Below are 27,809 nucleotides of genomic sequence, written 5' to 3'. Positions count from 1 at the left end.
AAATTTATACCCATAGTAATACCATACAAATTATATATAAAATTTATACCCATAGTAATACCATACAAATTATATATAAAATTTATACCCATAGTAATACCATACAAATTATATATAAAATTTATACCCATAGTAATACCATACAAATTATATATAAAATTTATACCCATAGTAATACCATACAAATTATATATAAAATTTATACCCATAGTAATACCATACAAATTATATATAAAATTTATACCCATAGTAATACCATACAAATTATATATAAAATTTATACCCATAGTAATACCATACAAATTATATATAAAATTTATACCCATAGTAATACCATACAAATTATATATAAAATTTATACCCATAGTAATACCATACAAATTATATATAAAATTTATACCCATAGTAATACCATACAAATTATATATAAAATTTATACCCATAGTAATACCATACAAATTATATATAAAATTTATACCCATAGTAATACCATACAAATTATATATAAAATTTATACCCATAGTAATACCATACAAATTATATATAAAATTTATACCCATAGTAATACCATACAAATTATATATAAAATTTATACCCATAGTAATACCATACAAATTATATATAAAATTTATACCCATAGTAATACCATACAAATTATATATAAAATTTATACCCATAGTAATACCATACAAATTATATATAAAATTTATACCCATAGTAATACCATACAAATTATATATAAAATTTATACCCATAGTAATACCATACAAATTATATATAAAATTTATACCCATAGTAATACCATACAAATTATATATAAAATTTATACCCATAGTAATACCATACAAATTATATATAAAATTTATACCCATAGTAATACCATACAAATTATATATAAAATTTATACCCATAGTAATACCATACAAATTATATATAAAATTTATACCCATAGTAATACCATACAAATTATATATAAAATTTATACCCATAGTAATACCATACAAATTATATATAAAATTTATACCCATAGTAATACCATACAAATTATATATAAAATTTATACCCATAGTAATACCATACAAATTATATATAAAATTTATACCCATAGTAATACCATACAAATTATATATAAAATTTATACCCATAGTAATACCATACAAATTATATATAAAATTTATACCCATAGTAATACCATACAAATTATATATAAAATTTATACCCATAGTAATACCATACAAATTATATATAAAATTTATACCCATAGTAATACCATACAAATTATATATAAAATTTATACCCATAGTAATACCATACAAATTATATATAAAATTTATACCCATAGTAATACCATACAAATTATATATAAAATTTATACCCATAGTAATACCATACAAATTATATATAAAATTTATACCCATAGTAATACCATACAAATTATATATAAAATTTATACCCATAGTAATACCATACAAATTATATATAAAATTTATACCCATAGTAATACCATACAAATTATATATAAAATTTATACCCATAGTAATACCATACAAATTATATATAAAATTTATACCCATAGTAATACCATACAAATTATATATAAAATTTATACCCATAGTAATACCATACAAATTATATATAAAATTTATACCCATAGTAATACCATACAAATTATATATAAAATTTATACCCATAGTAATACCATACAAATTATATATAAAATTTATACCCATAGTAATACCATACAAATTATATATAAAATTTATACCCATAGTAATACCATACAAATTATATATAAAATTTATACCCATAGTAATACCATACAAATTATATATAAAATTTATACCCATAGTAATACCATACAAATTATATATAAAATTTATACCCATAGTAATACCATACAAATTATATATAAAATTTATACCCATAGTAATACCATACAAATTATATATAAAATTTATACCCATAGTAATACCATACAAATTATATATAAAATTTATACCCATAGTAATACCATACAAATTATATATAAAATTTATACCCATAGTAATACCATACAAATTATATATAAAATTTATACCCATAGTAATACCATACAAATTATATATAAAATTTATACCCATAGTAATACCATACAAATTATATATAAAATTTATACCCATAGTAATACCATACAAATTATATATAAAATTTATACCCATAGTAATACCATACAAATTATATATAAAATTTATACCCATAGTAATACCATACAAATTATATATAAAATTTATACCCATAGTAATACCATACAAATTATATATAAAATTTATACCCATAGTAATACCATACAAATTATATATAAAATTTATACCCATAGTAATACCATACAAATTATATATAAAATTTATACCCATAGTAATACCATACAAATTATATATAAAATTTATACCCATAGTAATACCATACAAATTATATATAAAATTTATACCCATAGTAATACCATACAAATTATATATAAAATTTATACCCATAGTAATACCATACAAATTATATATAAAATTTATACCCATAGTAATACCATACAAATTATATATAAAATTTATACCCATAGTAATACCATACAAATTATATATAAAATTTATACCCATAGTAATACCATACAAATTATATATAAAATTTATACCCATAGTAATACCATACAAATTATATATAAAATTTATACCCATAGTAATACCATACAAATTATATATAAAATTTATACCCATAGTAATACCATACAAATTATATATAAAATTTATACCCATAGTAATACCATACAAATTATATATAAAATTTATACCCATAGTAATACCATACAAATTATATATAAAATTTATACCCATAGTAATACCATACAAATTATATATAAAATTTATACCCATAGTAATACCATACAAATTATATATAAAATTTATACCCATAGTAATACCATACAAATTATATATAAAATTTATACCCATAGTAATACCATACAAATTATATATAAAATTTATACCCATAGTAATACCATACAAATTATATATAAAATTTATACCCATAGTAATACCATACAAATTATATATAAAATTTATACCCATAGTAATACCATACAAATTATATATAAAATTTATACCCATAGTAATACCATACAAATTATATATAAAATTTATACCCATAGTAATACCATACAAATTATATATAAAATTTATACCCATAGTAATACCATACAAATTATATATAAAATTTATACCCATAGTAATACCATACAAATTATATATAAAATTTATACCCATAGTAATACCATACAAATTATATATAAAATTTATACCCATAGTAATACCATACAAATTATATATAAAATTTATACCCATAGTAATACCATACAAATTATATATAAAATTTATACCCATAGTAATACCATACAAATTATATATAAAATTTATACCCATAGTAATACCATACAAATTATATATAAAATTTATACCCATAGTAATACCATACAAATTATATATAAAATTTATACCCATAGTAATACCATACAAATTATATATAAAATTTATACCCATAGTAATACCATACAAATTATATATAAAATTTATACCCATAGTAATACCATACAAATTATATATAAAATTTATACCCATAGTAATACCATACAAATTATATATAAAATTTATACCCATAGTAATACCATACAAATTATATATAAAATTTATACCCATAGTAATACCATACAAATTATATATAAAATTTATACCCATAGTAATACCATACAAATTATATATAAAATTTATACCCATAGTAATACCATACAAATTATATATAAAATTTATACCCATAGTAATACCATACAAATTATATATAAAATTTATACCCATAGTAATACCATACAAATTATATATAAAATTTATACCCATAGTAATACCATACAAATTATATATAAAATTTATACCCATAGTAATACCATACAAATTATATATAAAATTTATACCCATAGTAATACCATACAAATTATATATAAAATTTATACCCATAGTAATACCATACAAATTATATATAAAATTTATACCCATAGTAATACCATACAAATTATATATAAAATTTATACCCATAGTAATACCATACAAATTATATATAAAATTTATACCCATAGTAATACCATACAAATTATATATAAAATTTATACCCATAGTAATACCATACAAATTATATATAAAATTTATACCCATAGTAATACCATACAAATTATATATAAAATTTATACCCATAGTAATACCATACAAATTATATATAAAATTTATACCCATAGTAATACCATACAAATTATATATAAAATTTATACCCATAGTAATACCATACAAATTATATATAAAATTTATACCCATAGTAATACCATACAAATTATATATAAAATTTATACCCATAGTAATACCATACAAATTATATATAAAATTTATACCCATAGTAATACCATACAAATTATATATAAAATTTATACCCATAGTAATACCATACAAATTATATATAAAATTTATACCCATAGTAATACCATACAAATTATATATAAAATTTATACCCATAGTAATACCATACAAATTATATATAAAATTTATACCCATAGTAATACCATACAAATTATATATAAAATTTATACCCATAGTAATACCATACAAATTATATATAAAATTTATACCCATAGTAATACCATACAAATTATATATAAAATTTATACCCATAGTAATACCATACAAATTATATATAAAATTTATACCCATAGTAATACCATACAAATTATATATAAAATTTATACCCATAGTAATACCATACAAATTATATATAAAATTTATACCCATAGTAATACCATACAAATTATATATAAAATTTATACCCATAGTAATACCATACAAATTATATATAAAATTTATACCCATAGTAATACCATACAAATTATATATAAAATTTATACCCATAGTAATACCATACAAATTATATATAAAATTTATACCCATAGTAATACCATACAAATTATATATAAAATTTATACCCATAGTAATACCATACAAATTATATATAAAATTTATACCCATAGTAATACCATACAAATTATATATAAAATTTATACCCATAGTAATACCATACAAATTATATATAAAATTTATACCCATAGTAATACCATACAAATTATATATAAAATTTATACCCATAGTAATACCATACAAATTATATATAAAATTTATACCCATAGTAATACCATACAAATTATATATAAAATTTATACCCATAGTAATACCATACAAATTATATATAAAATTTATACCCATAGTAATACCATACAAATTATATATAAAATTTATACCCATAGTAATACCATACAAATTATATATAAAATTTATACCCATAGTAATACCATACAAATTATATATAAAATTTATACCCATAGTAATACCATACAAATTATATATAAAATTTATACCCATAGTAATACCATACAAATTATATATAAAATTTATACCCATAGTAATACCATACAAATTATATATAAAATTTATACCCATAGTAATACCATACAAATTATATATAAAATTTATACCCATAGTAATACCATACAAATTATATATAAAATTTATACCCATAGTAATACCATACAAATTATATATAAAATTTATACCCATAGTAATACCATACAAATTATATATAAAATTTATACCCATAGTAATACCATACAAATTATATATAAAATTTATACCCATAGTAATACCATACAAATTATATATAAAATTTATACCCATAGTAATACCATACAAATTATATATAAAATTTATACCCATAGTAATACCATACAAATTATATATAAAATTTATACCCATAGTAATACCATACAAATTATATATAAAATTTATACCCATAGTAATACCATACAAATTATATATAAAATTTATACCCATAGTAATACCATACAAATTATATATAAAATTTATACCCATAGTAATACCATACAAATTATATATAAAATTTATACCCATAGTAATACCATACAAATTATATATAAAATTTATACCCATAGTAATACCATACAAATTATATATAAAATTTATACCCATAGTAATACCATACAAATTATATATAAAATTTATACCCATAGTAATACCATACAAATTATATATAAAATTTATACCCATAGTAATACCATACAAATTATATATAAAATTTATACCCATAGTAATACCATACAAATTATATATAAAATTTATACCCATAGTAATACCATACAAATTATATATAAAATTTATACCCATAGTAATACCATACAAATTATATATAAAATTTATACCCATAGTAATACCATACAAATTATATATAAAATTTATACCCATAGTAATACCATACAAATTATATATAAAATTTATACCCATAGTAATACCATACAAATTATATATAAAATTTATACCCATAGTAATACCATACAAATTATATATAAAATTTATACCCATAGTAATACCATACAAATTATATATAAAATTTATACCCATAGTAATACCATACAAATTATATATAAAATTTATACCCATAGTAATACCATACAAATTATATATAAAATTTATACCCATAGTAATACCATACAAATTATATATAAAATTTATACCCATAGTAATACCATACAAATTATATATAAAATTTATACCCATAGTAATACCATACAAATTATATATAAAATTTATACCCATAGTAATACCATACAAATTATATATAAAATTTATACCCATAGTAATACCATACAAATTATATATAAAATTTATACCCATAGTAATACCATACAAATTATATATAAAATTTATACCCATAGTAATACCATACAAATTATATATAAAATTTATACCCATAGTAATACCATACAAATTATATATAAAATTTATACCCATAGTAATACCATACAAATTATATATAAAATTTATACCCATAGTAATACCATACAAATTATATATAAAATTTATACCCATAGTAATACCATACAAATTATATATAAAATTTATACCCATAGTAATACCATACAAATTATATATAAAATTTATACCCATAGTAATACCATACAAATTATATATAAAATTTATACCCATAGTAATACCATACAAATTATATATAAAATTTATACCCATAGTAATACCATACAAATTATATATAAAATTTATACCCATAGTAATACCATACAAATTATATATAAAATTTATACCCATAGTAATACCATACAAATTATATATAAAATTTATACCCATAGTAATACCATACAAATTATATATAAAATTTATACCCATAGTAATACCATACAAATTATATATAAAATTTATACCCATAGTAATACCATACAAATTATATATAAAATTTATACCCATAGTAATACCATACAAATTATATATAAAATTTATACCCATAGTAATACCATACAAATTATATATAAAATTTATACCCATAGTAATACCATACAAATTATATATAAAATTTATACCCATAGTAATACCATACAAATTATATATAAAATTTATACCCATAGTAATACCATACAAATTATATATAAAATTTATACCCATAGTAATACCATACAAATTATATATAAAATTTATACCCATAGTAATACCATACAAATTATATATAAAATTTATACCCATAGTAATACCATACAAATTATATATAAAATTTATACCCATAGTAATACCATACAAATTATATATAAAATTTATACCCATAGTAATACCATACAAATTATATATAAAATTTATACCCATAGTAATACCATACAAATTATATATAAAATTTATACCCATAGTAATACCATACAAATTATATATAAAATTTATACCCATAGTAATACCATACAAATTATATATAAAATTTATACCCATAGTAATACCATACAAATTATATATAAAATTTATACCCATAGTAATACCATACAAATTATATATAAAATTTATACCCATAGTAATACCATACAAATTATATATAAAATTTATACCCATAGTAATACCATACAAATTATATATAAAATTTATACCCATAGTAATACCATACAAATTATATATAAAATTTATACCCATAGTAATACCATACAAATTATATATAAAATTTATACCCATAGTAATACCATACAAATTATATATAAAATTTATACCCATAGTAATACCATACAAATTATATATAAAATTTATACCCATAGTAATACCATACAAATTATATATAAAATTTATACCCATAGTAATACCATACAAATTATATATAAAATTTATACCCATAGTAATACCATACAAATTATATATAAAATTTATACCCATAGTAATACCATACAAATTATATATAAAATTTATACCCATAGTAATACCATACAAATTATATATAAAATTTATACCCATAGTAATACCATACAAATTATATATAAAATTTATACCCATAGTAATACCATACAAATTATATATAAAATTTATACCCATAGTAATACCATACAAATTATATATAAAATTTATACCCATAGTAATACCATACAAATTATATATAAAATTTATACCCATAGTAATACCATACAAATTATATATAAAATTTATACCCATAGTAATACCATACAAATTATATATAAAATTTATACCCATAGTAATACCATACAAATTATATATAAAATTTATACCCATAGTAATACCATACAAATTATATATAAAATTTATACCCATAGTAATACCATACAAATTATATATAAAATTTATACCCATAGTAATACCATACAAATTATATATAAAATTTATACCCATAGTAATACCATACAAATTATATATAAAATTTATACCCATAGTAATACCATACAAATTATATATAAAATTTATACCCATAGTAATACCATACAAATTATATATAAAATTTATACCCATAGTAATACCATACAAATTATATATAAAATTTATACCCATAGTAATACCATACAAATTATATATAAAATTTATACCCATAGTAATACCATACAAATTATATATAAAATTTATACCCATAGTAATACCATACAAATTATATATAAAATTTATACCCATAGTAATACCATACAAATTATATATAAAATTTATACCCATAGTAATACCATACAAATTATATATAAAATTTATACCCATAGTAATACCATACAAATTATATATAAAATTTATACCCATAGTAATACCATACAAATTATATATAAAATTTATACCCATAGTAATACCATACAAATTATATATAAAATTTATACCCATAGTAATACCATACAAATTATATATAAAATTTATACCCATAGTAATACCATACAAATTATATATAAAATTTATACCCATAGTAATACCATACAAATTATATATAAAATTTATACCCATAGTAATACCATACAAATTATATATAAAATTTATACCCATAGTAATACCATACAAATTATATATAAAATTTATACCCATAGTAATACCATACAAATTATATATAAAATTTATACCCATAGTAATACCATACAAATTATATATAAAATTTATACCCATAGTAATACCATACAAATTATATATAAAATTTATACCCATAGTAATACCATACAAATTATATATAAAATTTATACCCATAGTAATACCATACAAATTATATATAAAATTTATACCCATAGTAATACCATACAAATTATATATAAAATTTATACCCATAGTAATACCATACAAATTATATATAAAATTTATACCCATAGTAATACCATACAAATTATATATAAAATTTATACCCATAGTAATACCATACAAATTATATATAAAATTTATACCCATAGTAATACCATACAAATTATATATAAAATTTATACCCATAGTAATACCATACAAATTATATATAAAATTTATACCCATAGTAATACCATACAAATTATATATAAAATTTATACCCATAGTAATACCATACAAATTATATATAAAATTTATACCCATAGTAATACCATACAAATTATATATAAAATTTATACCCATAGTAATACCATACAAATTATATATAAAATTTATACCCATAGTAATACCATACAAATTATATATAAAATTTATACCCATAGTAATACCATACAAATTATATATAAAATTTATACCCATAGTAATACCATACAAATTATATATAAAATTTATACCCATAGTAATACCATACAAATTATATATAAAATTTATACCCATAGTAATACCATACAAATTATATATAAAATTTATACCCATAGTAATACCATACAAATTATATATAAAATTTATACCCATAGTAATACCATACAAATTATATATAAAATTTATACCCATAGTAATACCATACAAATTATATATAAAATTTATACCCATAGTAATACCATACAAATTATATATAAAATTTATACCCATAGTAATACCATACAAATTATATATAAAATTTATACCCATAGTAATACCATACAAATTATATATAAAATTTATACCCATAGTAATACCATACAAATTATATATAAAATTTATACCCATAGTAATACCATACAAATTATATATAAAATTTATACCCATAGTAATACCATACAAATTATATATAAAATTTATACCCATAGTAATACCATACAAATTATATATAAAATTTATACCCATAGTAATACCATACAAATTATATATAAAATTTATACCCATAGTAATACCATACAAATTATATATAAAATTTATACCCATAGTAATACCATACAAATTATATATAAAATTTATACCCATAGTAATACCATACAAATTATATATAAAATTTATACCCATAGTAATACCATACAAATTATATATAAAATTTATACCCATAGTAATACCATACAAATTATATATAAAATTTATACCCATAGTAATACCATACAAATTATATATAAAATTTATACCCATAGTAATACCATACAAATTATATATAAAATTTATACCCATAGTAATACCATACAAATTATATATAAAATTTATACCCATAGTAATACCATACAAATTATATATAAAATTTATACCCATAGTAATACCATACAAATTATATATAAAATTTATACCCATAGTAATACCATACAAATTATATATAAAATTTATACCCATAGTAATACCATACAAATTATATATAAAATTTATACCCATAGTAATACCATACAAATTATATATAAAATTTATACCCATAGTAATACCATACAAATTATATATAAAATTTATACCCATAGTAATACCATACAAATTATATATAAAATTTATACCCATAGTAATACCATACAAATTATATATAAAATTTATACCCATAGTAATACCATACAAATTATATATAAAATTTATACCCATAGTAATACCATACAAATTATATATAAAATTTATACCCATAGTAATACCATACAAATTATATATAAAATTTATACCCATAGTAATACCATACAAATTATATATAAAATTTATACCCATAGTAATACCATACAAATTATATATAAAATTTATACCCATAGTAATACCATACAAATTATATATAAAATTTATACCCATAGTAATACCATACAAATTATATATAAAATTTATACCCATAGTAATACCATACAAATTATATATAAAATTTATACCCATAGTAATACCATACAAATTATATATAAAATTTATACCCATAGTAATACCATACAAATTATATATAAAATTTATACCCATAGTAATACCATACAAATTATATATAAAATTTATACCCATAGTAATACCATACAAATTATATATAAAATTTATACCCATAGTAATACCATACAAATTATATATAAAATTTATACCCATAGTAATACCATACAAATTATATATAAAATTTATACCCATAGTAATACCATACAAATTATATATAAAATTTATACCCATAGTAATACCATACAAATTATATATAAAATTTATACCCATAGTAATACCATACAAATTATATATAAAATTTATACCCATAGTAATACCATACAAATTATATATAAAATTTATACCCATAGTAATACCATACAAATTATATATAAAATTTATACCCATAGTAATACCATACAAATTATATATAAAATTTATACCCATAGTAATACCATACAAATTATATATAAAATTTATACCCATAGTAATACCATACAAATTATATATAAAATTTATACCCATAGTAATACCATACAAATTATATATAAAATTTATACCCATAGTAATACCATACAAATTATATATAAAATTTATACCCATAGTAATACCATACAAATTATATATAAAATTTATACCCATAGTAATACCATACAAATTATATATAAAATTTATACCCATAGTAATACCATACAAATTATATATAAAATTTATACCCATAGTAATAATTTTTTTTATTTTTATATATATAGGTATAAATTTTATATATAATTTGTATGGTATTACTATGGGTATAAATTTTATATATAATTTGTATGGTATTACTATGGGTATAAATTTTATATATAATTTGTATGGTATTACTATGGGTATAAATTTTATATATAATTTGTATGGTATTACTATGGGTATAAATTTTATATATAATTTGTATGGTATTACTATGGGTATAAATTTTATATATAATTTGTATGGTATTACTATGGGTATAAATTTTATATATAATTTGTATGGTATTACTATGGGTATAAATTTTATATATAATTTGTATGGTATTACTATGGGTATAAATTTTATATATAATTTGTATGGTATTACTATGGGTATAAATTTTATATATAATTTGTATGGTATTACTATGGGTATAAATTTTATATATAATTTGTATGGTATTACTATGGGTATAAAAAAACATAGAAAATCGATAGAAAACCCATAGAAAATTGATATAAAACATAAACTTGATGCTGTGATAGAAAATCGATAGAAAACCCATAGAAAATTGATATAAAACAAAAACTTGTTGCTGTGTACTATATATTCAGAAGAAAAAATATGTATGGTATTTATATCCGATATCCCATAGAACTTTTACAGCCATTGAAGTTTGTCAAAAAATTTTTTATTATTTATTATTTAAAATATTTGAACAGAAAAATATTTAAAAATTAATTGCGTTAAAAAATAATTAAAAAAAAAAAAAATGAAATTCGAGTGCGGATTTGAACACGCAACTCTGAGCGGGTACGAAATGACGCATGGTGGGAGTAACATTTCTCCTCCGCTTGTCTACTGCGCTCGGTTTCTCTCGGCTTCATTCGGTTTCCCGACACACCGATAGACAAAGTTGCGTGTGTGCACCGCGCGCGAGGCGCTCTGGAAGGGGTAGAAATATCCCACGTTCTGGCAGCACTGCTTGGGGGCCTTGGGAGTCACGAAAATTCCCACACTTGCAGAGCATATTTCCACTTACAAGAAATATGTTGCCAGCACTGATAACTTGCAAAGATCCCAACCATCGTATGATATAATTGCAAATGTTGTTGCCGACATCTTCAGTTTTTAGTATCCTATGATAATGCTGGTAACCAGGTGCAGCGTACAGGTAAGACTTTGCACAAGTGCCCTGATAGCCAAGTTGCCCGCAACTTGTCGACAATCTACTGCCGCAACCTGTCGCCAAGTTGGCCGCAAAAGTCAGCATTTCCATAAGTTGACGGCAACTTTCCGAGCAACTTGTCGGCAACTTTCAGCTCGTGTAACTGTTGCCGACAACTTGGCTACAAGTTGCTCAGAAACTTGGTGACAGGTTGCGGCAGTAGATTGTCGCCAAGTTGCTGAGCAACTTGTAGCCAAGTTGTCGGCAACAGTTACACAAGCTGAAAGTTGTCGACAACTTGTCGTCAAGTTGGTCGCAACTCAGGTACACCAACTTTCTGATCGGAAACTCTGGCTATCAGGGTGGGAATTTTCATCACTCCTAAAAAACAGTACATTTACGTGGGAAAAATTGTTTCAAATAAATGTTTTATTATTTATATATTTATAATAGTTCTGTTGAATAATTGTTATTTATTACCGAGCTTGTTTTTTTTATATTTTTTGTTTTAAGCAAATAATGTTTAGGAATATTGTAGTTGGGTTATCTGGAGGTGTTGATAGTGCTGTATCAACAATATTATTAAAACGCAAAGGTATTAATTAAATATTTATTAGTTTAAGATTAGGTAATTGAACTTGATGACAAGTTGCTTTAACATACACAATCTTTATAGATAAATTAATTTCGTATTATTGTGTAATTCAAATAATCTTGTATTTTTTTATGAGTGTAAATGTAGCAGACGTCAGATGAATTTAAAATTATAAATAAATAGAGTAAATAATTAATAAAATTGAATTTTAAAAAAATGCGCATTTAAAAAATTTTAAATTTGATAAGTGCATTTTTTATAAATATTTTTTTAAAAATTATTTACTCTATTTATTTATAATTTTAAATTTGTCTGGTGTCTGCTAAATTCACATTCATATTTTTTTAGGTTTTAATGTGACTGCTGTATTTCTTAGAAATTGGGATACTGCTGATGAAACAGGTAAATGTTTAGCTGATGAAGACTACAAAGATGCTGAATTTATATGTAAAAAATTAGATGTACCTCTGGTGGAAGTTAATTTTGTCAAGGAATATTGGAATGACGTATTTAGGTATTTTATTATGATACTGAAGTTAGCCGACGACCAATAATTTTTGGATTTGTTTTTAAACAATAAATTATTTTTAAAAAAATATTTGAAAAAATTGCACCTATAGTTTATTAAATTTTCTACATGTGCATTTTTTTATATTTATTTTTTTTTTTTGATTAAGTCGTTGAAACAAAAATTCGAAAATTTTTAACTGTCTGCTAACTTCAGGATCATATTTTATTTATTATTTTATTTTTATAAATCAGTGGGTTGATTTTATTTTGAATTAGTTATTTAGTAGGTGGCTATCAAGATGGTCTTACTCCAAATCCTGATGTTATATGCAATAGAAATATTAAATTTAATAAATTCTATAATTATGCACGAAATAATCTGAAAGCGGATGCTATTGCTACTGGACATTATGCGCGAACGTCTTTTGGATCCTTCCTGGAGTACTATAGTCCTGATAAAAGTATTGACTAATGAAAATTATCACTTTAATATTTTTAGTGAATATTTAATTTTTTAAATTTTATTTCAGGAGTTAAATTGCTGAAAGCCAGAGACTCTCTCAAAGATCAAACATTATTTTTAGCTCAAGTTAATCAAGAACCATTGCGTAGATGTATGTTCCCTATTGCAGATTATATGAAGAAAGACATAAAACAAATAGCCATTGATGAAGGCTTGGACCGGATAGCTGCCAAAGATGAGAGTATGGGGATTTGTTTTATTGGCACTCGTACATTTCAAAATTTTATAACTGAGGTTTTATATTTTATCAGATCATCAGTTTAACAATTGATACCTTTTTAAATGTTTAAATAAATTAATGTATAATTAAAAGTATATAGAAGACAAACCAGGTGATTTTGTTGACTGCGAAACGGGTAAAGTTGTTGGTAAGCATCGTGGTATTCATCATTGGACAATAGGACAACGATGTCGTATCAGTGGATTGTCAAAAGCATATTTCGTTTACCGAAAGGACGTTAATAGTAATACGATATATGTAGTATGTATCTCTATTTATATTTAAAAAAAAAACATATGTATGATTTTAAATATTCATGTTGATAGGCTTCGGGTCATGATCATCCTGCATTGTATACACAGACAGTAATAACATCAAAACCTCATTGGATTTGCGAAGAACCACCAGAGTTATTGAATAGTAATGGAGTATTGCATTGTGATTTTAAATTCCAACATATTGAAAATTATACACCGTGCACAGTTTATAAAACAGTGAATGAGCAATTGATTATTATTCTTGATGAACCTAAACGTGCTGTTTCACCTGGACAAGTATGTTTTTAAATAATAATATACAATTATCAGATTATAATTATTTTATTAATAAATAATTTTTTTAAGTTTGCAGTCTTATTCGTAGGTGACGAATGTGTAGGAAGTGCACCTATTATTAATCCCGGACCATCATTTTTTAGCCTGGGAAAATCATTTCCTGATATCGAAAGCAATGATAAAGTTGCTGTACATAATATGTAAATACTTGAATTAAGATATTATAATAAACATTAATAAGAGTAATATATATGTTATATCTAATGTTTTTTAACGCTTCGCTTCAAATCTAACGACTCCATCCAGTTGGAAGGAGTTACTTGAATACTTTGACTTGTTTCAACTTTAAATGCATTTCCATTGTTTTCACTGATGAATTCTTTGTTGTCATCTGAGTATACTCCAATAATTCTACCATCGATATCTAATTTAGACGCTTTTAAAATTAATTTTGCGTCATTATCTTCTGGAACTGTTAGATTTACATGACCTTGGGAATTTATTTCAGAGTCACCAGTTAATCTTACTAGCTGGATTTTAGCTGGACCCTCGTGTAAATTTGCTTGCAGAGACCCATCTAGACATGCTGGAAAAATAAATAATAATTTCAATCCGAGCAAGTCGAAAGATTACGTCAGACATAATTTTTTGAATTACTTACAAATATTAAGTGACCCAGTACCATCGATATCAACTGATGAATTCAAGTGTAAATTATTGAGGTACATATTTCCATTCACTGTTGAAAATGTTGCTTTTTCACAATAATTGCTACCAAGATTAATGTCACCATTTTCTGTTGATATATCTAATTTATTACCTAAACATTTTTCCGTTGTGACAGTCTGTAAAAATGGAAAAAAAAATTATTTTAATTATAAAATTATTAGTTAGACGGTAATTTAAATAATTTAAAAATCTCACCCCGTCTCCGGCAGTATTGATTTCAATATTTCCTTGAACTCCATTTTGCAAAGTAATAGATCCTCCTTCACTTGACGACAAAATAATGTTTTCTCCTTGCAATTTAGCACCAACAATGTTGCCATACTCTGTTTGTACATTAATACTATTTGATATCAGTCCAGAAACGAAAACATTTCCTTCACCTGCTGTCTTGGCATCAACATCTAAAAAAAATTAATTTTTATAAATATTATTAATTTGAAAAAAAAAAGTAGAAATCAGTACATAATTAAGAAAATAAAATTACCATAGCTTACAGGTATTTGAATTACACACTTGACATCTCCGATAAAATCACTATCGACTGCTTTAATTGTAGTTACGTTGGAAACATCAACCACAATTAGATCATCTTTTTTGTCAATTAGTTGTTTTGAAAATAATTTAACCAAGACAGTATCCATGTCCGGATACTCATGAGGATCTGTCGGTTTTATTTCAACATTATAAGGCAAATCAATTACTAATTTACCAAATGAATCAACTTTTTTCTCTATACTGTGAATAGGAACCGACGAACACAACCTTATTGTTTTAGCAGACAATGATAGTTGTGGATTTCGATTAAAGTACGACCATGTCGTTGATAAAAATTGTCTTGACAGAATCCTCATTTTTTATAAATCTTATTTTATTATTTTTTAAACTTTGTTTATTTCATTTACCACTCAAATATTAAAGATAATAACTCACGTGTTTGACAAAAATAAAATTTATCCCCTCTACCAGCTGATGCAACTCGAGAGAAATTTTTTGAATATCGGCGACAGCGCCATCTTTAAAGTAGTTTTCATAAATTTTCATCGAGTGTTTACGCACATCAGACATCACACACACAGTTTATCTTTTTCGCATCAAATTGAGTTTAATGTCGCAAAAATAATCGGTATTTTAAGATAAAATTCGAGTAAAAATACTAAAAAGACCCGCGAGAAAATTATTAATGAAAAAATCGGTTTTCAAAAGATTTATATGTTAAAAATTTATGATACTGAAGTTAGCAGACGTCTAATAATTTTTGGATATTTTTTTAGACGATAAACCAGAAGAAAAAAAATATTTGAAAAAATTGCACCTGTAGTTTTTTAAATTTTCTACATGTGCATATTTTTAGTTTTTTTTTTCTTCAAATTCAATTGTTCAAAAAAAAATCAAAAAATTTTGAATTGTCTGCTAACTTCAGGATCATTAAAAATTTTAATTAGTTAAAGTGTTAAAATAAATTTTAGTGGTTGATATATGCGAAATTTTTTTAATCGAGCACTTATATGTTAATTATTTCCCGCGGTTTCAATTCAAATTATTAATGGGGTACCGCTGAGCTAATGGCGCATGCGCCATTTTGAGTTTCGATTTTGAGCTGAAAAATCTATTTCTCGAATTTTGCGTGTGAAAATAATCGAATTGTTGCGATAGCGATATTTAGATATTTAATCATGGATCCCTATTCCCGCTCAAATGTTCTCGTACATTCGCCAAAGTTTCGCGTCGCGTTGTAATTACTGTTTAAACGTTTTATAAGATTATGAATGAGTGTTTTAATACTTTTTAAATTTTAAATGACAATAATAATTAATAAACTGAGTGCTAAAATTGAGGAGGTGGATTGGAGTAAAATGTAAGTCATATATTTTAAATAATTATTTATTATTGTGTATAATTAAGGTTACATATTATGGTTATAGTATATTTTATATAAATAAATAATATATTTTTTAATTGACATCGACGAAAAAATATATTTGTGATCGACAAAATAATTTTTTGTGGTTATCCGTCATCACTGCTCAGATAAAGATGATGACAAAATTTATATGAATTTTTTGTTGAACAAGTTTATGCTTCGACTTCATCTTCTTTTATTCTCTTCTCCACCCACTCAGGTTTCTCCTGTAATTACAATAATATTTGATTATATTCTGTCATTACAATTATTGATTTTTTAAACTGGGGTAAGCAGCTCACTATATTACTAGACTACATAAAATAAAAATAAAGTTTTTAGAGACTATGATTAGTTGCATTATTGCGAAAAGTGAATTTTAGTTGACTTTTTATGACAGTGAAAGCAAAAGATTATTTTTATATTTTTAAACAAAGTCAATATTTATCGAAAAATTTTTTAAAAATGCACAAAAAATTTTTTCAAATTTTTATGTACGCAGTTTTAAAATATTTTGTTCTGATAATATAAAATTTGCTTAAAAAAAATAAAAATTGATAAATTAGTCGTGAGGATCAGGAGCGGGTTTTGAAATTATTTATTTTTATTGCTTCTTACCTTAGGTAAAGGTTTAAAGTTTTTTATTTTTTATGTTGCTGTTAAATTAAGAATTTAAAGTTGGAAAATAAAATAGTAGATTTAGATTTAGTGTCAGATTTAGATATTTATAGAATTTTAAATTGAGAGGTTCGGAAAAAATGTGAGAATACAATAGTTGGTAGCGAAGAAATATATTTACAGTGGAGAATTGACAGTGTAAGCTTAACTTTTTTTTTTTTTCTCAAGTGTTGACAATGAAAGAAGTGTTAAATAAATTTAAAATACATAGCATGCCAATTATATCTTGATCTGAAAAAAATATTTATAAATGAATTTTTAAATGAACGGGTGTTTGAACGACCGTGATTTGTAAGATAAAAAAATTTTAACGCGATGGTAAATATGTTTAAAATATTTTTTGACTTATTTATTATTAAATAATTAATTAATTATCAAGTCTCCTTTCTCATGTGACATCCGGCTACTTCTTGGTCTGCCATTCAGCTTTCTCGGACTTCTTGGGCTATCAAGAACAACGAGAAATAGCTAAATAGATTGATCGATTACGTTTACGGCTCTCATTATTTATTTTATTGAAATAAGGGTAAAAAAATGAAATAAAATTGAAAAAAATTAATGGAGAAAAATAGTGATAAAAAAGATAATTTACCTCTTTATCTTCTTCTTCTAAGGTGAATTCTTTTTTCTTCACTTGCTTTAGTTGATTGCGGAAGTTGAATTCAGCTGCTTTCTTTTGTAGTTTAGCAAATTTGCTTTCATACTTGGATACTTTTTTTAAGGTCGGCTTCATGCTTTAAATTGAAATTTATTATTCTTTTATAAAATATACATGATCAACATTAATTTATTATTTTTTATTTTTATAAATAATTTGTTTATTAACTTACAATTTTCCTCGGAGATCATTAACTTGGCTGTTCAAATCAGAGATCTGTTGGAGATAAGACAATTGTTTTTAAAATCAAATGTATAAATAAGCAATGAATTTAAAACAATGAACAAGTTTTGTTATTAAATTATAAATTATAAATAATAATAATTTATTTAATGCAGCGAAGAAAAAAAGTTTAGCGGGCGCAGCTGAAATTTAAAATGTTATTTGACGATTATACGAGTCTTGAGTTTATCCAAAGAAATATAAAGCAACAAAATTCTTAAGGATTCTAAAATCGTGCTGTTAATATGTGGGCCACTAACTCCCACAGGTTTTAAAGATTGAGAAAAAAAAAAAAATAAATAAATAAAAGACACTAGAACACTAGAGTACCAGAAGGGGATCAAGAAAGTTTTTGTAAGAAAAGTTTTTTGTATCGAGACTTTTTTTTCAACAATATAGCGCGGTTTTATAATCCCGCGAGATAGGAAAAATAAAACTTTAGAAATTCCGAGTATTAAAAAAAAAAAAATCTTTATAAAGCGTACAGTTAGCAATTGGTTACAAAAGATGTAAATGACGGAAAAGTTTTTTTTTCCTTTTCCAAGTGTAAGTTTCGTCGTGCTTTTATTTTCGTAAATATACCTCGAAATCTTTCTTCTTGACAATATACTCGATGTCAAATTTCTTGTCCTCCAGTTCACAGATCCTTGTGTGATATTCTCGTAAAACACGTTTCAAAGTTTCTGCGTAATTTGTTACAAACAAAAATTATAATTTTCTATAAATTTATTATGGAAGTAAACTAATCAAGTTCGTTAATAATTAATAAATCAATAATGATAGTACAGTATACGAGAAATTGATCTATAATAATCTAAATGATTTATTTTTTTTCTAATAAAATAAATTCTATAAAAGCTTAGCTGGTTGCAGTTCCACAAACTCAACATTATACTTTTAAAATAAAATAAAAATTTAAATAATAATAATTATTATTATTAATTACCTTCATTGGCGTCTTCGATAGGTCTAGGTTTACCGCAACGTTGTTCTATAATGCGTCGTCGTTCGGCAGCTTTCCTTTCTTGTTCTTTCTTAAGTTCTTCTGCTGCTTTTTTACGCAATAACAACTATGCAATTAATCAAATGGTTTAGTTATTTATTTGATTATCGTTTTCGTTCCACACGTGAGCATATAAAAGAAAAAAAAATGTTGTAAGATTTATTTTTACTCACCCTGAGTTTTTTCTTACGCTCTGGGGTCATGAAACCCTTCTTAGCCTTTTTAGCTTTGGATGCTTCCTCGAGACGAGCACGAACTTCGGCTCTTTTTCGGTCTGTCTCTGCTTGTTTTCTTTTTCTTTCCTATTTTCATTATAATTTTAAACAAATTTTATTTTTTGTTTTTTAGAAAAAATTACTAATTATTATTCATCTGTCTAATAGTTTTTTCATAACAAAAAAATTTATTTGTTAGTTCAATTATATTTTTTGTATGAAATTTCAAAAGTTGTAAATTTTTTAAAACATTCAATCGAAAGTTAGTAAAAAAAAAAAAAAAACTAATAATAGTAATAGTTAATAATAAAAATGTGTGTGTTGTCATACGTACATCCTCGATACGTTTCCTCTGTAAAAAAAAGAGGATTTAAAAATAATTTGTGTCATGTATATTATTTATATGTATGTCTTTTATGTGCATATATTTATATTATTGTTTGTTTATGTGAGTTTACATTAGGAAGCAACAAAATTATGCAAAATAATTGTTAGTCAAGAATAACTAAAAATAGCTTTGTATAAAAGATATATAATTTTGAAAATTGATATCTCTTATGCGGGTGTTTGTTATTTCGACAGCAGAGGCGACAACAGTCGTTTATAATTATCACACGTCCGGCACTGTATGTTGCCTGAAACAGGCGTCATCATCGTGAGTATGTTTTAAGCAGAAGGGGAAATATTTATGCGGCATCATAATCTTTGGCACCGATTCAAATTTCTTAGTCAGTATATAATATTCTCTTATTACTTAGATCCACCTTCACGGTTAAACAATAAAGTCTATTTCTAGCAACATGCATTTTTATCTACTTTTCTGTTTTTTTTACTTAATATTTTTATCATTTTGATCCACGATATGTTTATAAAACCATATATTTTAGGAATGGGGTTAGCTGTTATTACAGTAGCTGGAAATTCAAAAAATATTATGTCTAAAAATATCTTTGTTTGTTAAATCAAATGTGGGCGTTTCTTCATAGAGAGTAAGTTTAAGCTCAAACCTCGAGTATCTCAAACTTTCTGTTCTGTAAAACAAGACGAATGCTTTTAATTTCTTCGAATAATTTTTATATTTTTTTATGTTAAATATTTGCTTTCGGTAGAAAATTTATTTTTTTTTTGTTTTATAATTAAAGAAATTTATAAATTTTGAATAAATGAAAAGTTGAAAATTGTTAGTACAGTCACAGAAAGTAGAGCTTGTTTATGTAATACTTGAAAATAATGATGTTAATACTGGATTGACGGTTTTCGTGTTGTTGATTGTTGAGTGAATCCGAGTATCAGGTTTCCATTGGCCCAAAAAACGGAGGCAAGAACAAAAATATTCAAATTAGGAAATGTAGACGGTGTAGGTGCTGGCAATGCAGATGTTAATACATTGTTCAGCATTACTACAGTATTTTTTTTTTTTTAATTATAATTATGAAATTACCCGACTCTTAAATAAATGATTAATTAATTAATCCGATATTCATAATAATAATAATAATAATAATCAATAATTATTAATACATACCCAACCTCATCGTCCACGGCCATGATTACCAGATTTTTTCTATAAAATAAATTGAAATAATGAAAATTAATTAAAAAATAAATTCAAAGCAAATGAAATATTTTTAATTGAAAAATTAATTGTTCAATAGACACGATGTGTTTATCTTTCTGATTATTAAGTTAAAATAAAATAAAATAAAAAAAAGCTGATTGAATAATTGTGATAATGGAAAAATGAACTTACGTATAAGCGATCTAAGGGACAAATAACGTGAAGCTGCCACTGGTTAACTGGACCTTCTGTGGTTGACTATTCTAATGGAGAAACACTTCCACCTCGAGTTGTTCTTCGGTGACGTTTACGAGTGTTGAGGCGCGTTCGCAGGACAACTTGATTGGCTGGAACGTTTTTAGGCGAGCTGCGTTGCCTCTAAAAATAATTCCTCGAAATTGAAAACGGAGATGCTCTCCTACGCTTTACCTTTTCTATCTTGTTCTCATTCATTATCATTATTTTTCGTTTATAACTAAAATTCTAATTGTTGTGAAAAAATTTACATCTAATACTTTTTCTTTTATTGTTTTACAAGAAACATTTAACAATGTTATTATTATTATTATTATTATTATTATTATTTTAGTATTCACTGAAATATTTTTTCTGCCACCAGCGAAAAATTAATTCAATTATTACAGCCCGATGAATAATATTTTCGTATTTTAAATAATCTTATAAGATGATTATAAAAGTTATAAAATTAAATATTTAAATAAATGGAAGAAGATGATTTTTTTTATCCATTTCAAAACTGGATGTAGAATAGTTTAAAAATAAATCACAAAGTTAAGTTGTTCTGGATTTACTCACTTTTTATATAAATTTAGTTATTCTCAGAATACATGTTAAATATATTACATTCTCTGCATTCTGTAATTCAATTATTTTAATTAATTATTAATAAACATTAATTATTTATAATTTTATCAATATATAAATTCATTCATATATTTACTTTACAATCACTTATTAATGAACGACGATTATCGATGCATAATTTATATTTATAATTAATGATTAATTCATATTGAGATAAATTCCACATTTTTAATTCATCAATTAATTCAAATTAAATTAATTATTCATGTTTTGTAATTACCGATATTATTTTACGTTTATTCAGTTGATTGTGTACAAGTCAGATGGCGTTATACATGTCACTTAATAATATTTAACGTATTTTTACAACAAAATAATATGAGAAAATTAATGACCCGATTTTTTTATTTTTTTTTCTTTAAATAAAATAATTGATTTGCAGTAAAAAAATAAAATAATAAACAAATCTTTTTCAAAAATACGTAATCTATTGTTAAAATTAATGATGTAGATTTTATGTAGAGAATACTCTATCTGATAATCTGGATGATGTTTTTATAAATGAAAATTGACTATACGCTTAACGATGGAATACAGTTTTGTTTATCAACCAACTTGTTGCATAAGCTTTTGGAAAGGTTTTACAAGCAATTAATATTTGCAATTTGGTATTATACAAAATTAAAGTTAATCACTAGTATTGGTCAAAGTAAAAAAACGAGCCTATCAAAAAGATATCAACATATTAATTACATGATTCAGTATGAATTATATATGATTTTAACTTTGATAAAAAAAAAAACTAAATTTTCGGTTTTAGTGAATTTTTTTTTTCGCTGAAATAATCACTCTATAAAATACAATAGATACTTGGAATCTTTCGCGCCCGCGTCCTCGAGCTTGCACGATTCGCAGTAACACAGCATCCTCACACAGGAGATTCAGTCGCCGTTTAGACCGCGACAACGCTGGGCATCGAACCGGCTGCTCGTCTGCTCTGTAAATTTTCGTAAACGCGATTTTTCAGCATTTATTTAAACAATAATTACATACAAATAATATTAACTTTAAAAAATTATAATTAAATTTCAATTCAATTGATTATTTTCACTGAGGTATTTAAAATAAAATTATTAAATTGTTGACCAACGCGGTTGTTTAACGACGACTGTCATCACTTTTATAAATATTTATTTTTAATTTTATTGTTATTTTTAGTGTTTTTTAAATAAATTAAATCGCAAGACATATAGTCTATTGTCTTTGTCGTATATAATAGGCTCGATCTTGTGAAACTATATATTCTAAAAGTTGTTTCAAGTTTTAAGAAATTTCATCGCCGATAAACAGCCGACGTGTGGTCCTGGTGCGGTCCTTGAAAACTTTTTAAACTTCTTGCGCTTCAATAACCCAGATATGTTTTTCTTTCACCCACAAAATTTCTCCATTTCCGTTTATATATTTCTATTTTAAACTTTTTCCATTGTCACATTTACATTGACCAATATTTATAAGCACCTTATTCACTTACAAAAAGGCCTATCCGAAAAAAAATACTTTGTCCAAAATTATTCACCGGTTGTTTATTATTTTTTTAAATTAAAAAAATTTTTTTTACACAAAATTTCTATTCATTGAAAGGTTTTAAAGATAATTAGTTAACTTACTTGTTTCAATTATGTATCAATGCATTTGTCTAAATATGTGATTTAAAAGGTGGAATTTTAAATTTAATTTGTTAAAAATCATTTTATATTTATTTTTGTCCTACAGAAGTCTCATTGACTTTTATGTCACTATAATTAACCGACTTCTGACAAGGTTTTATTTCAAAAGTTTTTAAAACATTCTTCTTGACTTTAAGATTCTATTTAATTACAGACTAGATTTTTATCTATATATAGTAAACCGATTGTCTTCATCCTCTTCATTTTTTTTCAATTTTTAATTATATTGAAAATCTATTCGTAAAACGAATTTAAATATTTGTGGTATTGATTCAATTATTTTGTTTTTATTAAAGTTCAAAAATTTATTAAACGAAACAACAAAGAAAGTTTTAGATAATTTTTTAAACAAAATTCGTGAAAGTTAAGTAAATTTCGTGGTTTTTTTTTCAATAATACTTTTTAACTATAAATAAAAAATTTTATGTTGTGATCGGAGTAAAAAAATAAGTGAAACAAATAATTCTGATTTTATAATAGAACATAGAGCAGAAAAATCTCATCTCCGGTTGGTTTATTTCAGAAGACACGCATCGTTCGTTTTTATTATTATTATTTTTTTTTTATTTCCAACGTAAATGCAAATTAAAGCTTTTTCATTATCCAAGTATTTTGTTGTTAAGCTATTGTTGAATGTTCTTTTGAGTTTACCTTCAGCCATCACGGAGGGCAACTTGTTTTAATTTAACCGTCCGCAAACACAAGCTCTTCAAGCTTCCGACAACAGAACTAATCTTTTGTCCTTCACAATTATGAAACAAAGCAAAAGTGGATGATCAACTGCTAATAGTTGGATCCATTATTATTTATATTCTCTCATATATGTTTCAAGGTATTTTCGATATACAAATAAATAACTGACTTCTCACGCGGGAAAACCATCGCCTGTTTTATTAAATAGACACGCGATAGGCTCGTTATTTATTTCATTGATCCCCGGAAATTTTTAGTACATAAAAAAAAAAAAAAATATATATACCCTAGTTACTATCATTTTGGAATATTATTTTCAGTATTATCACCTAAATCTTGCTCTTATTCACTTATCACTTATCCTTTCAAAGTAACAGCACTTTCTTCTTAATTACATTTATTTTCATAATGTCGTCGTAAAGTGGTGCATCTTAACTTTCGCGTCTTTGTCATTCAACTTTTATTTCATCATCTTACCTCAAACCTAATTTTCACCATATTATGTATAACGTCTAGTTTTTTTTTATTTTCATTAATTTACACCAGTAAATTAACTACTGCATTTATACTAAAAGCTATTGTTAATCTTAGATATTTACTTCAGGGAAAGAAAAACGCAACGCAGCTGATTATTATACTAATTAGACTATAAAAAAAAATGAATATGCTTTTGTAAGACGTAATCTTGGAAGATTTTAACGGAAACGGAAATAAAAATTGAGTACAGATACTAATCTGCGGAAGAAATAAAAATAAATAACGCACTTAGTGAAATACCGGAACGAAAATTGATAATAAAAGTGGGAGAAATATTTTTACGGAGTAGATGCAATTTTAACGAGAGTCACGTGCGTGATTGGGAGAGACAGAGATACATAGGAACGGAAACATTGAAAGCGCAATCAACTGAAGTTGTTTCTCTAGTTGGTAGTTTAGTAGGTGAGGTTATTTCTACTTCATCTTCATCTTCGGCTTCAGCTGCGGCTTCGGCTTCGTCTAATTCCCAATTGCCGGGTTTTGAAGACATTACAAGGAAAAGAAATAAAGAACAGCCGGTAGAAGTGGGACGTCAATTTGACCGCGATTGCCGGGGTTTGTGGACAAAGACCGGGAAAGAGATCGGGCCCGGATGCTCGCAAGAACAAGACGTCGGAAGCGCTGTCACGTTGGAAGGGAAAATCTTGACGGTCCTCAACAAGTTTCTGACAACATCCCCTTTGGTTAACAAGGTTAAGCTACTTATGGTGAGTCAACTAAATTTACTCGGTTATTTTTCTTTTTGTTGTACGACAAACCCTATTTTTACTACTAGTATGCCCGAAGATTGGAGATTTCTCTGATAATTAACAATTTATTTTTCATCCTTTTTATCGTCTTTCTTGGAAATGCTGATTTTTTTTTTTTTTTTTTCTCAGTTAATTAAACTTTTGTCGGCGGAATTTCTTTATATTGCTGCCCACGCTTGAATATCTGTTAGACGAAAACGGTTTGTGAAAATCGCACGTTACATAAGTCCAGAAAGAAAAAAAAAATAAAAAAAAAGAAAAGAGAATGAGTGAAAATATGCGATGAAGAAAACTAGAACGCAAAAACTTTTCTGTTAGCACTTTTAACCATACGCTTGTATATTCATAATGCTTAAGAAGTTCTTGGAAAGTAGAGACCTAGTTTTAATATAAAAATCAATTGTTGAATGAGACAT

The 27,809-nt window shown here is 23.7% G+C and overlaps 4 protein-coding genes across 8 annotated transcripts in view; 2 read left to right on the top strand and 2 right to left on the bottom strand.

The window, feature by feature from the left end:
• The first annotated feature begins 13,658 nt into the window (after positions 1-13,658).
• On the top strand, positions 13,659-16,110 carry LOC130663157 (mitochondrial tRNA-specific 2-thiouridylase 1). Of its 2 annotated transcripts, XM_057462262.1 has the most exons (7): positions 13,659-14,092; positions 14,441-14,606; positions 14,879-15,063; positions 15,133-15,359; positions 15,439-15,606; positions 15,672-15,899; positions 15,969-16,110. In XM_057462262.1, exons 1-7 carry the CDS (start codon positions 14,017-14,019, stop codon positions 16,101-16,103), a joined length of 1,185 nt encoding a protein of 394 aa, XP_057318245.1. In that variant the 5' UTR covers positions 13,659-14,016; the 3' UTR covers positions 16,104-16,110. The 2 variants fall into 2 exon arrangements, with proteins under 2 accessions (XP_057318245.1, XP_057318246.1); XM_057462263.1 differs by lacking the exon at positions 13,659-14,092 and having other exon boundaries at positions 14,467-14,606; positions 14,887-15,063.
• On the bottom strand, positions 15,926-17,598 carry LOC130663159 (protein FAM185A-like). Its single transcript, XM_057462267.1, has 4 exons — positions 17,113-17,598; positions 16,824-17,029; positions 16,561-16,744; positions 15,926-16,485 (listed from the first exon to the last, which is right to left on the bottom strand). The coding sequence occupies exons 1-4, from the start codon at positions 17,477-17,479 to the stop codon at positions 16,160-16,162; spliced, it is 1,083 nt and encodes a 360-aa protein (XP_057318250.1). The 5' UTR covers positions 17,480-17,598; the 3' UTR covers positions 15,926-16,159.
• An 895-nt stretch (positions 17,599-18,493) lies between these two features.
• Positions 18,494-23,179, bottom strand: LOC130663160 (troponin I-like). 3 transcript variants are annotated; one of them, XR_008989161.1, is made up of 10 exons: positions 23,055-23,160; positions 22,835-22,868; positions 21,639-21,656; positions 21,263-21,391; positions 21,033-21,156; positions 20,669-20,769; positions 20,037-20,080; positions 19,799-19,940; positions 19,147-19,651; positions 18,494-18,755 (listed from the first exon to the last, which is right to left on the bottom strand). XR_008989161.1 is itself a non-coding variant. In XM_057462268.1 (9 exons), exons 2-9 carry the CDS (start codon positions 22,850-22,852, stop codon positions 18,702-18,704), a joined length of 630 nt encoding a protein of 209 aa, XP_057318251.1. In that variant the 5' UTR covers positions 22,853-22,868; positions 23,055-23,160; the 3' UTR covers positions 18,494-18,701. The 3 variants fall into 3 exon arrangements, 2 of the variants coding, with proteins under 2 accessions (XP_057318251.1, XP_057318252.1); XM_057462268.1 differs by lacking the exon at positions 19,147-19,651; XM_057462269.1 differs by lacking the exons at positions 19,147-19,651; positions 21,639-21,656 and having other exon boundaries at positions 23,055-23,179.
• A 1,448-nt stretch (positions 23,180-24,627) lies between these two features.
• The window catches only part of LOC130663158 (myosin regulatory light chain 2), a 39,326-nt gene continuing 36,144 nt past the window's right edge, over positions 24,628-27,809 (top strand). The window contains exons 1-2 of one of the 2 annotated variants that reach the window (XM_057462265.1): positions 24,628-24,802; positions 26,712-27,351. In XM_057462265.1, coding sequence (XP_057318248.1) covers positions 27,349-27,351 — 3 coding nt within the window. In that variant the 5' untranslated portion in view covers positions 24,628-24,802; positions 26,712-27,348. Of the gene's footprint in view, positions 24,803-26,698; positions 27,352-27,809 lie in introns of both variants that reach the window. The other variant, XM_057462266.1, reaches the window with a different exon arrangement.

Source organism: Microplitis mediator, chromosome 2 (assembly GCF_029852145.1).
Source record: "Microplitis mediator isolate UGA2020A chromosome 2, iyMicMedi2.1, whole genome shotgun sequence".
Classification (NCBI taxonomy): domain Eukaryota; kingdom Metazoa; phylum Arthropoda; class Insecta; order Hymenoptera; family Braconidae; genus Microplitis; species Microplitis mediator.
This window is presented reverse-complemented; position numbering and strand designations above follow the sequence as displayed.